General features: G+C 37.5%; 1 protein-coding gene across 1 annotated transcript in view; it reads left to right on the top strand.

The window, feature by feature from the left end:
• LAMA2 (laminin subunit alpha 2) overlaps positions 1 to 19,288 on the top strand; it is a 287,602-nt gene that overhangs the window by 98,999 nt on the left and 169,315 nt on the right. The window contains exons 13-14 of the mRNA XM_059831458.1: positions 17,415 to 17,516; positions 18,095 to 18,306. Coding sequence (XP_059687441.1) covers positions 17,415 to 17,516; positions 18,095 to 18,306 — 314 coding nt within the window. The remainder of the gene's footprint in view (positions 1 to 17,414; positions 17,517 to 18,094; positions 18,307 to 19,288) is intronic.

The following is a 19,288-nucleotide window of genomic DNA, read 5'->3' as shown; positions in this document are numbered from 1 at the left end:
ACTCTCTGTTGTGTCACATTCCATTCTTTCTTTTACCTAATATAAGATGCTTAAATGTTTTGGTTTGAACTTTAGCTACCTGCTTTCTGTTCTACATTCAGAAATTAATTAATGAAAGGTATTGACTACAAAATTCTTAACAGACTTAAGTGGATACAGCACAGTACACATCTTCTGTGAAAATTCATGGAAAGAGCCATTTTTACAAGTGTTAAGTAATAGTAGTTCTTGCTAGCTGGCCTTGGACACTCATTCACTCCCCAGATATTGTTAGCATTATCTTTAGCTCTTCAGAAGTGAGATATCAACACCCTAGTTGGCACTTGGTGCTACAGGAAAAGACAGATCCTCTGTTTGCAGAAATTATCAGAAATCAATTAAGTGCATGGAGCTACAGCAGTTTCTGTCAGCAGGAGATCAGTTCTGAAACATCTATGAGAAAGTAAGAGCAGCTGTAGTTAGTCAGAGGAAAGGTCTGGGAAGTGGTCTCCAACAGTGACCAATACTGCATGTGTGGGGAATAGTATAAGCGAGCAAGCACACATCAGTGCTGTCTTGCACACCAACCCAGTATACAGCAATTTGGACTCATTTCCTGAGCTAAAGAATAGCTCTGTTACAGTCTGAAGTAAGAGAATGAAATGATTAATAGATTAGAAAATACACAGCATTAGATAAAAAGTGATTTAGTTAAATTCTTCAACTGTAATTTGTAGTTAATGCCAGGGATTATGAAATAATAACAAATGGGCCAGTACAACTAGGGGGAGGGTGGGAAAAGACAGATGAAGAAACAGAATTCATGCATTAATAATGGAGATCATGGCAGTGGAGGACTGAAAGAGGGTGTTGGATCTAATCTCTGTCCATTCTAAATTTCAAACAACTGTAGATCTAAGAAATTTTACTGTCAACAGTGGGGAGGGGAATTTGTCCTATGACCAAGTAAAGTGCAGAGGGTCTGGAACACACCACTGAGTCGAAACAATGATTTGCAACCTGTAGATAGATGCTGTGGTAAAAAACCTCCACTCCCTGATTATGTGTGATTAACTTAATACATGAATATTATTTAAATATAGATTAGCATTTGTAAAAGAGTTTATGGTGTGTACTTACCGTGTCTGGAAACTTGTATAACTTTGTGTAGGTCACAGTCCTCATCTAACACATATTTTAAACAGCACTAAGTTAAGCTCAGCATTTTTAATAATTTTTTTTCCTAATGTTATTGTGAAGTAATAGCTCTTTTATCCACATTTTATCTTCCAGCTATAAAGTTAACTGTTGCTTCAGACTACACCATTTGCATTAAATCTAAGGCAGCATGAAACCCTGCTAAATATTAAAGGATTTGAGATTGAAGCAGAAAATTTACATTGTTAGTCAAAACTTGTTTTATTAGGACCTAGCAGCCTGGCTTACATTAGAACTGAGCAGAAAATATACATTGCCAATAGAAACAAGGAAGGAAGGAACACATTCAATTAAAGGAAATCTATGTAGGTATATAAATCACATTAATCACGCTCAGAATGTATTTATATATTATATATGAACTACATACAAGGATGCTGATTCTTTGTGAGGTTTATAGCTATTTGTTATACCAAGAATTCAAAAGATACTGAAGGGAAGTTAAAAGTTGGTATCCTGGCTAAAATATAAAATGAAGTTGAGGTTTTCCAACGTATCTGTTGAAATTCAGGAGAACTTTTTGAAAGCTTTTGAAATAGATTGAATGAATAATAAAAATTCCTGGTTTTATTAGATTCAAGATTTACCTTTAAAGATCCTGGAGCATGTGAAGAAATTCTATACTGAGACTTTACTATTTGAGGTTGCAAAATTACAGTTATTCTTCAAACAGTTGCTTATAACACCAAAACTCAGAATTATTTCATCATTCTTCTTCTGGGCTCCGATGCAGATAGGTATTGTTGTTCTCCGTTCTCCAAGGATATAAATGAGGAAACATGAATCAATCCGTTGCTAGAAACTGAGCTTATGTTGTGAGAAGTAGATAGCTAGCTTAAACTGATTTTTTTATGCTTTTTATAAATAATAATACTTCATTATTTGAGTATTGTAGCTGTTACACTTCAAGTATGTTTATCCTGACATTAGAGTAGGGAGTGCTTTCTTATTTAGAAAATTAACATAGGAGAATTTTTACTGGCAAAAAGCAGGATATTTTCTGAGAGATTCTGAAGCACCTTATTTTAGGGTCTGTGTATCTTCTCCATGGAGGGTATCTCAAACATAGGTATGCTCACTGTATGCATAAAACCACATACATTTGCATGCACGCACATACACACACACTCATTTTTCTTCCCTTCTCTCAAGGTGAGACTGTTGGTATATCAGACATTGTTTTAATGTTCTACATCTAACCTTTCCTCTCTACAAAAGACACTGTTGCAGTTCCAACTTTATAAAGGATCTTTGGTCTTCATTAAAGGATATCGATGTGTCCGGGACTCTGTTGTCAACTGGAGAGAGCCCAAAGGAGATTAAGACTTAAAAAAACCAGGGAGAATTGGGTTTATTTAATGACAAACATACATAAATAAAATTAATAAGGACTGAAGCAGATGTCTTGAAGTACCTAAAAGGCAGCAGCTGTGTGGAGGGAAGGAACAATTTTTTCTTCATGTCCATGTTGAATAGGACAAAAAAGAGTGAGCTGAAATAATAGCAACAAAGGTAAAAGTTATACATAATGAAAAGTTTTCACCAATAGAAGTTAAAAATTCAAATACATGAAGGGAAGTTATTGCAGCTTTGTCAAGGATGTGTTTGAGAACATTCCCAGTGGTACATACTCCTCTAGTATTAACATATTCCATAGAAACTCATTTGTCTTTCAGCATCATACCTGTTTTTTTCTCTGGTACTGGCAGTCTTGACTGTACCAGATTTATAATCCCATACCCTTACTGAAAAAGGAATTGTCGATCAAGATTTGCTGTACCAAATCAGCACCAGTTTTACTATCAAGTTCACACGAGAAATGAACTGCAGGATGCTTACTACTTTCAAAATGCTATTATGAGAGAAAAGGAATACACCATATATGTTGAGCTGAGAATTTATTGTTAGTCTAGTTAATGCTTTAACAGTCTAAATGTCTAAATTATCTAATTGATATGGAAAAGCATCATTAATAATACAGTTTAAATTGCTATATGAGAAAGCTTTCTGATACCTACCCTTTTTCTCTGCTCTCATCCTTCCAAACAAGGGCCCTAAGGGGTTCTAAGGAAGAATTGGATTTATGTCTTCCTCAAGAAGACATGAGGAAATGATCCATCATTTCAGTTTTTAGGTGGACATCAGCCATGGGTGTATTGGGCTTCATGGACTCTTTACTGTGCAAGGCATCTGGAATCTTTCATTGTTCTAAAGCGAAACCTCTCTTGTTAATGAAGTCTGTATTGGGTTTATGTGGTAGGGTTTTTGTAGCAGGGAGCTGCAAGGGTGGCCTCTGTGAGAAGAGATCAGGGGCTGCTCCATACCAGACACAGCTGATTTCAGGCAGTTCTAAAACAGACCTTTTGCTGAGTCTGTCAGCGAAGCTGGTGTGGTCCCTCTGTGATAACATATTTAAGAAAGGGTGAAAAATGTTGCGCAGCGTCTGTGAGAGAGAGGAGTGAGAAAAATGTGAGACAAACAACCCTGCAGACACCAAGGTCAGAGAAGAAGGAGGGAGAGGAGGCGCTCCAAGACCTGGAGCAGAGTTTCCCTTGCCACCTGTGGAGAAGACCATGGTGAAGAAGGTTGTTCCCCTACAGCCCATGGAGGACCATTTTGGAGCAGATATCCACACTGCAGCCCATGGAGGACCCCACACCAAAGCAGGTGGGTATGTCCTGAAGGAAGCTGCAGCTCATGGAGAGTCCATGCAGGAGCAGGTTTTCTTGCAGGAACTGCATTCCATGGGAGACTCACACAGAAGTCTGTTCCTGAAGGACTGTACTCCATGGAGAGGACCCATTCTGGAACAGTTGTTCAAGAACTGCAGCCCATGGGAAGGACCCATGTCGGAGAAGTTCATGAAGGACTGTATCCCATGGGAGGGACCCCACACTGGAGCAGGGGAACAGCGTGAGGAGGAAGGAGCAGCAGAGGCAAAGTGTTATGTATTGATCACAATCCTCATTCTCCATCTCCCTGCACTGCTTATGCGGAGGAGGTAGAAGAGTCAGGAGTGAAGTTGAGCCTGGGAAAAAGGGGAGGATGGAGAAAAGGTGGTTTTAGTTTTGTTTTTGTTTCTCACTGTCCTCTACTTTTAATTGGCAATAAATTAATCTTCCCCAAATCAAGTCTCATTTTTCAAAATCATTTTTCTCATGATGGTAATTGGTGAGTGATCTCCCTGTCCTTATCTCAACCAATGGGCTTTTTCATCTTATTCTCTTCCCCTGTCCTGCTGAGGAGGCGCAGTGAGAGAGTGGCTTGGTGGGCACCTGACAGCCAGCCAATTTCAACCAACCACAAAATCTCACAAAATTAGAGAATACCTTCAGTCTCAATATTCCAATCGGTAGCTTTAACAGCACCAAGCTTTCTACATCAAGCATCATATCCAGACTCATTTTGGTGGTATTGCTTCATCCTTCCTTATTAACACCTCAGTTGATCATCTTAAGCTAAGTTCTTCTAGCTGAACATCATTAAACAAGCTATGGAAGAAGCTTTTAGGTAGAGTCAACAAAAGAACTGCAGTCCATCGTTTAACCTTTGGGTTTCAATTAGTGGTCTGTTGAAACATCAGTATGTCCCTCCTTTAACTTGGTTGCTCTTTGAGGATCTCTGTAGAGATTATTTTTCTTTTAATTATGCCAATGGCCTTTTCTGCTTCCTAATAATTTTTCAGTCGAAGCGGATCTGAATTTGAGTCAGGGAGTTGTCTGAAAGATGATGGATCTATCCTTCCTTCTTCATGCTCAGAAAGAGTGAAGTTTGAAATACATCTTTTCAAGAAAGCACTGTCCAAGAGGGAAGCTGCCAGTCATCAAAAGGTGAGGAGTATCCACACCTATAATAACAGCAACCAGATATAACATACCCACTGCCCATGTACTGTAAGGCAAGGAATTTCTTTATAAAAAGTCTCCATCAAATTGAAAAGTGTCAGCATTCCTAGAGAAAGCAAATCAAAGGGATCTCTTTCAGCTAGTAAGGTCAAGTATATCTTCTGGAATGGTACGAAAGATACAGTGTGGAGTTAGATGACTAACGTGGATGTGCAGAAGATGATAATTTTTCAGTAGAACTAATTTTTTCACATTAGTATTTTCATTACTGTGTGTGGATACTTACTCTACATTCATCCTGTACATTCATTATGATCATATTGGATATAATTTTACATAACTAGACTTCATGTATTTATTCTCCTCTAAGCTTGTGAGGGTTGTATTACTTTTTAGGTGTCTCTGAAATTTTCAGAAGATTAAAATAAAGTGTATATAGGACAATATTATCACATAGTTTTCATGCTCAATTTGTTGTGCAAAGATAAAGGAATTTCTGACATTTTGTAAGGTGAATTTGTGAAGAGACTAGGAGGCTTTCTTTGAAATATGTGACTCTCACTTAAATCCACATAGCACTTTCTGTAAAAAAATTTGCAAAATACCCACATGATTAAGTGTATGAAGTCGACAGGCCTGAGAACATTTAATCTCAGTAGAACTTTTCCCTACCTGTGTGAATTCAAATTCATGTTATATTAATCACACTCTCTATGTTAACATACCTCATGGAACTACAATGTTTTTTGATGATGAATCCTTCAAATGGGACTTGGTATATGACTTTCATAGAGCTTATGACAGTGTAAGATTGATTTTGATTCTTTCAGCACATTTAACCCTTGGGCAGTATACTTGCCCTTTTTCTGCACAGTAATTAATTCATCCAAAGCAAATTTCTCCATCATTCTGCCTTTAATGTGGAGTTAACTGATCCTTTTTTTTCCAATAAAAGACACAGTATATAAATTAAAATTGGTAGAAAAGATACTGCTTCAAGTCTGTAAACAGAAGGCACTGCACCTGTAGGAACAAATGGTAAGAAGAAGTGGCAACCTGTATTGTCTTGCTGTAAAATAATGTAATTTTTCTAATCAGGATAATTTATGGAGAACGTATTTGTTATGTTTGTCCTTTAAGGAAATAAAAAAATAAAATAATGTTAAAAATAATGCACACGAATGCAGAAACCACAAAGTTCGTAGAGCTAAATTATCCTCACAATGACTAAAGGATTTTTTTTTTTTGTCAGTTCCCATTAAAGCAAATTAAAGTTGAAAGAATAAATTGTCTTATGGAGGTCTTATAAAGCTATGCCATTTCTCCTTTCTCACACTTCGGCATCTATTCACTTGTCTTCTGTCTTTCATTTTGCTCTCCAATCTCATTAGCTTGATTGCTTACCCTCCCTCCAGCCTTCTAAGAAGAAATATAGTTTTTTTCATAGAAAATCATATCTAAGAAAGATAAAGACTTTGAACTTTAAGAAGAAAAAAAAATTACCTGCAAAGATTTTCAGAAAGGACCTTTTCTTTAAGATTATTTTCTTACTTTTTTAAACAGCAGCACAGTTTTGTAGTTTTCAAAGATGAGTGCATATCAAGTTTTGTTTTCACTGTGTATGCATATGCATATATATATTGTGTGCGTATGTCTGTGCACGTGCATTGCCTTAAGTAAGAATCGTCTGTTGATTACCATGATAGCGTTAACAAGTGCAGAATTGCTTTCCTGGGTACAATAAAGAATGTAATGACAGATTTTATCTACACTGATTTTTTTTTTTTAAATTCTGTCTTAAAGCGTATTTATCAATTAAGTGCTGTCTATACTGTTCTGAAAAGTCTTTGTTCCTGTAGTAAAACAGTATTAAAATTCACATTTTGTGTAATACATACATATATTTAGTTACTTTTAACAGGCATGCATTTCAACTAACATCAAACACAAGTTTCTTTCTCTAAAAGAAAAGATAGGTATTTTTCAAACCTGTGTTAGCTTGCCATGAATAAGGTTAGTGGAAGAAAGGCTGCAAAACTAACAAGCCTGGAAAGCGGCCATGAATTTAATTATGAGAAAGCATTGGCTCCAGAGGCAAAGTAATTCAAAACATGGTTTATGCTGACTGAAAATAGAGGAAAAATCACAGGAGTTCTGATTCACTGCTTTGTTTTCGCCTGCCCTGAAAAAAGAAATCAAAATGCAAGGAGGTTTTTTTGGCGTTTTTTTATGATTAGTGTCAGTGAATTATAGTGCACAGAGACATGTTTATACAGATCTATATCTTTGTTTAGTACTCAAATGTTTATTTTTACTGCTTTTATTTTGATATGTGATCCTTAGAGTCCCCATGATATGCAGCAAAATACTAAATAAGCATGTATTATTGTTGTGTTTGTTATATCAAATGATAAGCCACCTCTGAAGAGCAGAGATATGAGCTCTGCATATCCTTGCATTTTTGATAGAAAAGAAGGAATTTTCTTCAAAATATTGATGTATTTACATGCTATTTTATTCAAAGTCTTCCACTTTAAAAATTAAAAACACTGACAGATATTAAAAACAGTATATTCTTTCTGTCAGAATAATTTTGCACAACAGATACTGCAGTTACACAACTCTCTCATGCTTGAAACATTATGATATGTTTCAATTTCCTAAAGGATCCCAAAGTGCTAGTTATGTCATACTTTGCTTTGAATTACTTGTGCAGTCATCACTGTGGTACAATATCGTCCATAGTAATGTGGCAAAACAGTTAAGTAGGTAGGAAAATCACTTTTGGCTGGCTAGAAGTTAAGGGGTTTTTTCATTTTCTGTTGTGGCAAAGTTTAGAAGTAACATTCCTGAGCTATTTTGCTTCATGCTTTACAAACACGGAAACAAAAGAAGGCCTAAGATCAAGAATATTTACAGTCTAACTTGGTGAACTGTACTAACAAAGAAATAGAATTTAACAGTTTCTTGTTGCTACTTACACTGTTTAACCTTTTTCAGTAGCAAGTCAACACTTTAGGAAGTATACATGGATTTTGATTTTAAGATCATCACACAGTGGGATGTCCTCAACAATATCGGATGCAAATATTGATTACCCCTAAATGTAATAGCAAGGCTGAGGGAAATAATTTTTACTAAAACCAGCTTTTAATTTGGACTTGAACAGTTGCTCTTGTTTTATAGTCCTGCATTTTTGTTTTTAATAATCCTTGCATGCTGGGATTTTGTTGCCATAGAAATATGAGCTTTTTTAGTTTTGCAAAATTATGCAAATTCTTTTTCTTGTTAAAATATTCATGAAGGAGTACAGCCAGAGATGGGAGGGTAAAGGTTAGTTCTTGTGTCTTAATGGAATTGAACATTGACATAAATATTCTAGTTAGCATTTAATTCTAATATTGCAGGGAATCATTTATTGATATATCTAGTGTAATTATGGTTTGTCCCTTTGGAACCAAAGACCATGGAACTGGGATATGAACATTTAATCAGTAAAATCAAGAATTACTTTCAGTTGTGAGGTTGTTGACAGCTACAAGACTAGAAGTAAACAGTTTTTATTTAGAAAAGTTTGATGAGGATGTTATTTAGAAACATGTCCCAGAGTTAATACTCAAATAGTGAGTTTGATTTCAATATCACTAGTAGTCTGAAACAGTTAAAGAAAAAGTCGTATTTTTATCCAGACCTTCACCCTTCAGCCACTCTGGCCCTGCTAAATTGATGCTTATAAATTTTGTAAAGGCTTATCATTAGCAAAGTGGATTTTAGACTTCAGGAATGATTGGCCAGGCAGTTCTATTCCTCTTCTCCATTGAGAGGAAATGACAGCTGGGAATGATGGTAGAGATTTGAGAATTTGTGGAGTAAATGTCTACATTCATAAGCACATTTCGGGAAAAAGCATATAATCTTATTGTGCAAATTTTTTAATCAATCACTGATTCCATTTTTTTTTTCAGTGCTAAGTTCAGAAAGAGGAACTATTCAACCTAAGTAGGAATGGCAGCACAGGGCTCAAAGGAGAGCTGATGTCCTTCAGTTCCCAACTTCCTTAGGAACTGAGATTTATTCCATTTTTTAGAATACATGTTATCACTGAATGTTTTGAAATTATGTATTAAACACAATGAATTGTTACATTTTATTTAGACATCTAATTTTTCTTTGTTTCCAAATAATGCAGTCTAGTTCATCCAAGGAGGAAGAGAACCAGGGTTATGAAATGGAAATGTTAGTACAGTATCTCAGTAACAGTGAGACTGGGCTGAGTTTATGGGTATAATTCAGAAAATCCACAAATAAGAAGCTTCTTAATGAATTCTTTAATATTTTCAATTTAAATGTTTCTTATTATAGCAGATACATTGAATTAAAAGTATTGTGTAAGATTTTAGTTGGTATACATGGTCTGTGACAAACTATTTTAAATATGAAGGGCCTGAAAATAAGCATCAGATTGTCATGCTCAGGACAGCAAGAGTTATCAACCACTTCACAAAAATTATGCCTTGCATCTTCTGGACCAAGAAGGAGAAGACAGAAGAACCAAAAATCAAAAAGCTTTCGATTGTCCGATTACACTTGATATACTGGTATTCTAGCAAAAACAAAGGATACTTGCAAGGGATGATTAAGGAGATACTTACTAGAATATAATGCTTTCCCCCTTTGATGTTCTTTCTTCACTCATGTTTCCATTGTGTTTGAATCTGAATGCATGGTATTTCTCTGATAGGTGCCAGGGTATTCTTTCTACTGCCTAGTGATCAGATGCAGTGTACACAAAGACTTTGCTGTAGCTGAGACTAATATGTGTTCTGGAAGGCATTCCAGTTGCTCAAATATTGATATAAAATATATGAAAGAGACATGGTCAGGGTACATATGAAGTAAAATTTGGCAGAGTTTTGTTTGCTACTTATCAGTTGTGCTTGCTCTGTGGACAGGTGTTACCTGTCTCTTAATCAGAAAACTTTCACTTAGGGGAAAAAAATTAAAGCCACAGATTTAATGGCTCTTTTCATTGTTGGGAGACTTTAAAATATTTAGATTTATTGTGAATGTGTTGTTCTGTTATCCACTGTACAAAGGAAGAAGGCCTTACACAATGAGTTCTTAAGGATTTTTTTGGAGTTCTCCATAAAGGTCATTCAAGGTAGAGCAAATAAATGTTTTCTCACTGGTATGCTTTATATTTTGCTCTTTGATTTCTTAGCATATATATTGGAGAGCATTCCGTGATCAAATGAGTGCCTAAATTGAATAAAAGTCCTTTATCTTTGATTCAACTCTGCCTTTATGTAGGATCAGCAGAGGAAATATTAAAAATTAAAGAGGCTGTATCATAACTTTCTTGATAAGATTCCAGGAAAGAATGACTTGGAAATCTCCTTATAGTGTGACTTGGTTATCAGAGTGGTCTGTTTCAAGAAACTGGAGGTGACGGTGAATACTTTGAAATTCTCAGTTTCCCCTTTGAGTGGTTTAGTGTTGTAGAAAAACACTCACGGAAAGCAACTGAACCAAGCAATATAGTAGTCAGGCTACTTTATATAAGCTTATTCCCTCCTTGCTCCATTAACTTCTCTGGAGCAGTATTCTGAATAAGTGAATTTAAGTAGAATGTAGCATCAATTTATACAATTTATATAGAAGAAGTTTGAGTGTACTTAAGGAGGGAAACTGTAGGATTCTGAACTAGCTGGGATGGAGTTGGGGGAATTCTAGGTGGTAGAGAGTTGGGGGGAAGAGCCTATTTTTTAGGGGAAAAATTTAAGTTCCCTATGAAGAAAACTCTCGTTTTTTTAAAGCTAGCCAGAACTATACTGTCATTCAAATGGAACATGATTATTCTGCTCCCTGCTTTATCTGAAATATTACTATAATGCCTCAGAAGAGCTTTTATATCCTATTTAAATTCAAGTCTGTCTAAGAGAGGAGAGTCGATTTAATCTCTAATTGGATCTTGAGTGGAACTGAAACATGCAGTCTTTACTGAGAGCTATTACTAAATGAATAAAAGTTTGATGTTTTCTTGGTGATGGTTCTATTGGGATTCTTTTCTAGTCCTTGTTTCCCTCACTCTACAACCAGCATGAAGACTGGATCAGCAAAACCCAATTAAATATCATAAATTTACAGCTGGTACTTTTTCATAAAGGAGATAATAATCCAGATGAGAGATGGATTAACCATGGAATATTTCCTTAAAAATAAGTAAATTAAGTTAGGAAAAGCAGTCCTTTGTCCATTCCCTTCTACATTGAGTGCGCTGGCTAGAAGAGCACCTATACACTGAGCCATTGGTTCAAACGGTACATTGTCTGTTCAGCGCCTTGTCAAATCATATCCCAGCTGCATAGGTGCCAATCAATTATGGACTAAGTTAGTCGCCACTGATAAACCAGAAGTAATGTTATTTTTTTTAAAGAATTTCCTTCACATAGTTAGTGCTGATGTTCTACTGGCAGATATCTCTGTATTTGCTGAAATCTGTGTCATAAAATAAACATGTACCTAGAGAGTTTGTGAAGGTGAAAGAATCCAAATAAACGTCAACATTTTATTGCAGCTCTATTTCATGGAAATTCAAGAAGGCTAGCAGGGGATGTTAAACTGTATATAATATGATTTCATTACCTTCAAGCATTGTATCTAGTGGTAGATATTGCCACCTGGAATATGACACAGCCACTGGAAGACTGAGTGAGCATCTGTGTCATTTCTCATAGTCATGACAGCAAGCAAAAGAACGTTCACAGACATGTCAGGAAACGAATGGGGTTTTTTGTCTGCTTTGGGGATGTTTTCTGGAATGAGAGAACATTATTGTCTCTTAGAACCTTGAGTTACTATGAGCAGCTTGCTGTGAGACTCCTCCTTGGTTTCGTATTTAGCAGTATGTGTATTAGCTTTCTCCACTGAAATGTTCTGCCTATTCACGTTTGCAAGCCTTTTCTTTTTCTTTTCTTTTTTTTTTAATTTCTTTTTCTGGTAGCATTTTTTCACTTGGTATAGTTCTAATTGTATGTCTATCTGTACAGTAATGTAATAGCAAGCAGGGTTCATGTTTCCAAATGCATGTCACCTTTCTATAGCTGTATTGCAGCTATATTGGTCTAATAAAAATATTAACTCTCTCTGTAATGCTTGTCTCTCTAATACAATGTGTCAGTGACTATATTTCTGCTAGAACCACTAACAGTGAAGAGGGAAAAGATTGTCCAACTTCTTGATATTTGTTGATACCTTTTATTTCGCTCATTTCTAAAGTTTGGTGTCATATGTGTATTGGTCTAAACCTAGTCTAATGCAGTAATCTATTTTTGCTTTTGAAGGTGTCATGGTCTTTTGGATTAGGCCTGAGATCAACGCCTCTCTGAGCTAAATCCATTCTGATACAGATTTTACTACTAAACATAAGAGCAAGCTGCATTTGTTTTATTTCAATAATACATTTACTGTCTAATACTTTATTCATTTGTGAAATGTGTTTTATATCTTCCAAGTTATTTTTCAAATATAAATACAAAGTGAAGTGATTTGAGAGTCATCCATCAGTGGCTAAACCACAGAGCAGCCACTTTCTAGATTTCTTTGACTATACAAAGGACTTCTTTCAGTTGTCTACATGTTGCCACATAGTGCCATATCAGATGCCCCAGTATATTCCATCTGGCTTCCATTCAAGAGGGTCATGGTCATCTAATTCACAAACAGGCAACTATATTTAGATGCTTTAATCACAAACTAAGTTTCTTCCTAGCTGACAGAAGAATGTTGTACTGCTTAATAAGATAAGGGATTGTAAACAGCACCCTGTTTAGCGGAGGTAGCTCCTGATCTTCTGTTACATTTGGCAAATGTTGTTTGGAAGAAATGAGGCAGTCTCTAGTGTAGTGGAGTAAGTGCAAAAACTTTACAGGCAGAGAGAATTACAAGAGGCATTGGAGAGGGAAAGTGTGAATCACCAAATGATTCAAGAATAAGATGGGTTATAAATGCTGTATAAGAAAGAGGTACTGTCCAATTACTTTAGCAGGAGAGATCCTGACAGCTTGCCTCAGAAAAGCATTGACAGCAGACTGACTAAGTGGAGAAAGAAAGACTTCTAGAATTTCATTTCCATATAAAGAGATGCAAGCTTTCCTCATCTATGGCTTTGCAAATATTTGTAGCAATGCTGTTTGTTTTCAGTGCTGTAAATATTAGTGGTTTACTATCACTTGTCTTGATTTAAATGTGATTTTAGTGTGACAGGCATAACATCAAAGCATGCTTTATGCAAGGTAGTAGCGGGTGCTTCCTCCTACCCTCCAGCTTTCTTCCTGTTGAGCATGGGCATTTGTTCACAGGAAAGGAGCTGTCCCTCCTGCTTCAGAGAGTTTTGGCTGACCCAGAATGCAACTGTCAAGATGTCGTAACCAGTCTTGTCTGCTCTCTGGTTATATCCTTTAACAACATGTAACATGATAGTAGAAGTACAGTTAACTGTGAACAACCAAAAAAATTAACTATCTGCCAGAAACTTGGTGGATTAGAGTTAAGATATCTGTGATTTCTCTCCCCTGTACTGGCATTTCTTGGGGAGTCTGTGACTTTTCTTGAACACATAGATTCTGCCTCCTGAGCTCGGAAGAAATATGTGATGTATTAATCTAAAAACAGGTGGTAGAGATAAAGGAAGTTCTGTGGAACTTCCTTGACATTTTTAGTCAGCTATTCTTGTCTCAACAATACATGCCTTTGTCATCAGCAAGGCAAACTTTTATGCTCTATTCTTTTTGGTGTTGATATGGCCTCAGATGACAATCCTTGAGGCAGAACTCTGAATCTTCAGGTGATAAAGAGAACAACATCGAAATGAAGGGATCTCACAGGTGCCCAACTTCTGTATCGCCCTTGTATTGAAATTTCAGTGAAAAGTATTTTTTGCACTAGATGAGACATAATTGTTCATGCAGTGCATGGACTGACCTCTGAATTCTTTTGCCTGTGAGTGAACTTGTACTTTAAATATATAGAGGAAGGAAATTACCTTTATAAACAATGGCAGAAGGAAGTAGTACTTTCTGTTTTCTACAAGTTCGGGGTTTTTTCTAATCTACATTGGTATTATACAGCACACAAGGTAAAGATATATTCTGAACTACCAGGTACTCTCTCTGATAAGTGCCATTTTGGAACCTTGACTTCAATGTGTGATCCTGTTTGTGATATGCAAATCTTGCCAGTTGCAGCCATGAAACTCAGACTGCTGTGGCTAGCGGAGACCTCAAGAGACTTCTTAGTCATATTTCAACTTTTAGACATCATACCTAGAGTATACTCTGACATGTTTGAGCTGCTGTTAAACATTTAATGAAGGAATTCAATAGCATTTTCAAGTAGCTTAATACTGTTTTGACCATCCTTACCGTCAGAAGGCTTTCTGTATACTCAAGTTGAATCTCTTCGTGACTTCCCTGCAGTGGCCGCAGGAAAATAAAAATGACCATTTCATTTTTACAGTCTTTTATGTTTTGGTAAATGGTTTTCCTATTCCCTCTTAGTGTTCTCTTTTCTGGACTACTCAAACCCACCCCTTTCCTCTAGTGTTTCCTGTTGGTTATATTTTAGAAGTCCCTAATCCATTCTTGTTGCTTTCTCTAAACTATTATCTGTTTGTCTACTCCTTTCTAACAGATTTTTGGTCAAAGTTTGCATTGTTGACTGCTTTTCTATCTGCATTTATTTTAAATCAGAACCTTACCTTTCTTCTTTTTTTTTTTTTTTTTTTTTCTGTATGACCTATCAATTCCCTGTCCTGGATTTTCATTTACTAAGTAAAGGTTATGTAGTTGGGGAAAAAGTAAAACCTGTCTTGGTACATATTTTTTATAGGTTGCCTGAAACCACACAATCTTTGTTTTCCCATTATTTTCACTCTCTTGAATCCTTATAGTTAGTCTGAACTTGAAACAGAAATTACAAAAATTCTGAAAAAGTTACTCTTAAAATGTTTGTCTAAAGCTGAAAGCAATTCGGGGTACTTCTTGCAGCATTTTGGATATCTAAATTTTCTACAATCCTCTTACAGTTATAAACCAGTGTTTAACCTTGACCACAGGCAAACCAAAAATGCTGTAAAAGGTGTGTCTAAGGAAAAAAAGTCTTTTCATGTTGTTATGATCAAGGCTAAATGTAGTTGCATTGGTCTTAACAGGTTTGGATACTATGTAGATAAGCATCCGATGCCGATATTTGCCAATGATAGTAAATTAGGAGGAGCTGTGGACTCCCTCGAGAGTAGAGAGGCCTTACAGAGAGATCTGGATAGACTAGAGAGCTGGGCAACCACCAACCTGATGAAAATTAACAAGAGCAAGTGCTGGATTCTGCACCTGAGATGGGGTAATCCTGCTTATACACGCAAACTGGGGGACGAGAGGCTAGACAGCAGCCCTGCGGAAAGGGATCTGTGGGTTTAGGTTGACGGCAAGTTGAATATGAGTCAACAATGTGCCCCAGCAGCCGAAAAGGGCAACCATGTCCTGGAATGCATCTAGCACAGCATAGCTAGATGGTCGAAGGAGGTGATTGTCCCACTCTATGTTGCACTAGTGCAACCCCACCTAGAGTACTGTGTGCAGTTTCGGGCACCTCAATATAAGAATGACATCAGAATATTAGAGTCTGTCCAGAGGAGGGCAACTAAGATTGTGAAAGGTCTTGTGGGCAAGACTTACGAGGAGCAGGTGAAGTCACTTGGTTTGTTCAGCTTGGAGGAGAGAAGGCTGAGGGGTCACCTCATCACAGTCTACATCTTCCTCAGGATGGGCAGTGGAGAGGGAGGTGCTGATCTCCTCTCTCTGGTGACCAGCGATAGGACATGAGGAAATGCAATGAAGCTGCATCAGGGGAAGTTCAGGTTGGACATTAGGAAAAGGTTCTCCACTGAGAGGGTGGTCGGTGACTGGAACAGGCTCCCCAGGGAAGTGGTCACAGCACCAACGCTGTCAGAGTTCAAGGAGCATCTGGACGATGCTGTTAGTCATATCGCATAGTTTTAGGTAGTCCTGCGAGGAGCAGGGAGTTGAACTCGATGATCCTTATGGGTGCCTTCCAACTTGAGTTATTCTATGATTCTATGATCCTGTGATTCTATGATCTAAGCTTTGGGTTACGAATTGGAGTGAATTTTCTGGCTTTAACCTAGCAATTAGCTGTACAGCCTCAGATGCAGTTTATGGATTTTTATACCTTTGTGGATAATTCAAAATCAGTTGATTTCCATGCCTTAAATACTGGAACTTTTTTTCTCCCCTTAAATTAGATGCGTCATAAAATAATGAAGTTGATGACTTCCACTGCTTTCTGTTACTGTGTGCAAAACCAGAGATAGCGCATTATGTCCTTGAGAATAACCAGATTATTCTCTTTGTAGAAGACTCATGAGTTTGCTTGTGGTCAGTAGTATGCACTGGAAGGGCAGAAGGATCCCTGTGATTTTAATAGTCCTCTGAGAGGAGACATGAGCACATTGCACTGAAGTATGAGGCAGATGCATTTAAAAACCAAAATGTAGTTCTTGCATCCTCTGACTTACTTATGATGCTTCCAAACAGTTAACAAAAAGCACTGGTTTTGTACTGAACTCTGTCATTCAAGTCTGCAGCTTTTGATTTCCATCCTAAAACTGATCTACTTTTTGCATTTTTTCATGGAAAAGCTAGTGTCAGTGCCATGATTTTGGGGGCTAAAAGAGCATAGAAAAAATATATTGGCATGACACGAGAGCCTGGTTATTGACTTCTCACACTGAAGGCTGAGTCAAACTGAGGGAAAGGGCTGGAGCATTCTTTTAAAGTAAATTTATTTGACTCCATGAGGGAAAATTCTTACTTTATTTTAGGTTAAAGTTCATTCTGAGAAAAACATCACTGAGTTTTCTTCTTTTTTGGTAGTTTGCCCCATCAACAAAACTGAAGTTATTGAATCTTCTAAAGGTTACTAAAACTGCCGATATAGAGGCCCAGCTTAAATGAGGACCATGTAACTGAAATACACACTGAAAACCTAATGTCAGTATCAAGCAGAAATTTGCATATATTTCAGATCTGTTTCTGATTACTTTGTTAGTCCTTGTGTTTGAGGAATTTGCAGCCTTCGACAGGCATGGAAGAAAAATTACTAAGTGTGATTTCTAGATGGTTGAGCAAGAAGGGAATGGTCCATAGAGCTGTAATTCCCAGGTATCTGCATATGGTTTTGCAACACTAGAAGTCTGTTTCTGGGAAATACTGACACTGGAGAAAACCGCCCTCAAATGGTTAAGGCCTGTTTTCTTTCATTTAACTGCATTTTTTCTGTCTTTTCTCTCCCCAGGTAGCAGCTGCTGGAGGACATCTGAAATTTACAGTCTCCTATGACTTCACAGAAGAAGAAGAGACAGTTCAATTGATGGTTCAATCTGATGTCATCATAGAGGTAAAGTGATTGTATTTTCAGCCACCAAAAAAAAGGAAAGAAAATTGCTTACTTCTTCAGATGTTCAGCGTGAAGCCTGGTGGTTGAGGACACAAAACATCAGGGTGCACGTACCTTCAGCTAATTTATAGTATCAGAAAATGGACACACTTTAGAGAACTAAAATCTTCAGTATCTCAAGGAGCCTCTGGCAATATTGCAGTAATTTACAAAACTATATTCTTCCTGTTCCTCAGGAAGAATGAAGAAATAAAATAATTGTTTGTTTGAGGTAACACTTTCACATTCTTTCAACAGACCTGTTCTTGTGCAGCTTGGCATTGTATGAATTTCCTTTTGCCTATGCAAAGCAATGATACTAGGTTTTAGCTGAATAACCTGAACTTCCTTTTGCACTGACTTTCAACTTTATCAGGCAAGCCCATTTCAGGGTTATGAAAAGTGAATGTTATTCCTGATATTTATTATACTTGTAAAATGTATTATTCAATAATTCCTGTACCCCAACTGGCTACAGATAGAGCTTTTTTCCTGACTTTTTTCTTATTTAAATGTCTCTCTCTCATGGCTCTATCTAGGGAGGTGACTTGAGAATCAGCAGTCCAAAAGGGGGGATTCACCTGCAGCCTTCTGAAGAGCACACTGAAGAAATTGTGCTGAAACCAGAATCTTTCTCTGTGCATGGCACTGATATTCCAGTCAGCAGGAAGGAGTTCATGACTATCCTTGCAAATGTAAAGAGGATCCTCATAAGAGCCACATACAGCTATGGGATGAATGCCATCTACAGGTGAATATGGGAAACGTGTCTGTTTGCTACAGGCAGTTCTCAAAATATGTGTTTTCTCTTTTCAGAGAACTAAGCTGATGTAATTTAAAACACATTAATTTATTATCATGAAATCCATAATTCATTTACACTTTCAAACAGCATTTTTTTCATTTTGGGTGGGCAGGAGGAGGAAAGGCAACAGAAACAAGCAGTCTTGTAAGAAAATCGCATGGACTATTAAGGCATGAATGCACAAGTCCATGGGTCCTGATGGGATGCACCCGCAAGTGCTGAGGGACCTGGCAGAAGTCATTGCTGGGCCACTCTCCATCATCTTTGAAAGGCCCTGGAGAACAGGCGAGGTGCCTGAGGACTGGAGGAAAGCCAATGTCACTCCAGTCTTCGAAAAGGCCAACAAGGAAGACCCAGGAAACTACAGGCCAGTCAGCCTCACCTCCATCCCTGGAAAGATGATGGAACAGCTCGTTTTGGGCATCATCTCAAAGCATCTGGAGGAAAAGAAGGTTATCAGAAGTAGTCAACATGGATTCACCAAGGGGAAGTCATGTCTGACCAATCTGATAGCCTTCTGTGACGGCATGACTGGATGGATAGATGAAGGGAGGGCAGTAAATGTTGTCTACCTTGACTTAAGCAAGGCTTTTGACACCGTCTCCCACATCATCCTCATAGGCAAGCTTAGGAAGTGTGGGTTAGATGAACGGACAGTGGGGTGGATTGAAAACTGGCTGATAGATAGTGCTCAGAAGGTTGTGATTAGTGGCACAGAGTCTAGTTGGAGGTCTGTAACAAGTGGTGTTCCCCGGGGGTCAGTACTGGGTCCAGTCCTGTTCGATATATTCATCAGTGACCTGGATGAAGGGATAGAATGTGCCCTCAGCAAGTTTGCTGATGACACAAAACTGGGAAGAGTGGTGGACACACTGGAAGGCTGCGCTGCCATTCAGCGTGACCTGGACAGGCTGGAGAGTTGGGCAGA

Source organism: Gavia stellata, chromosome 2 (assembly GCF_030936135.1).
Source record: "Gavia stellata isolate bGavSte3 chromosome 2, bGavSte3.hap2, whole genome shotgun sequence".
Lineage (NCBI taxonomy): Eukaryota > Metazoa > Chordata > Aves > Gaviiformes > Gaviidae > Gavia > Gavia stellata.
Note: the sequence above shows the minus strand (reverse complement) of the source record. Positions and strands in the feature narration are given on the sequence as shown.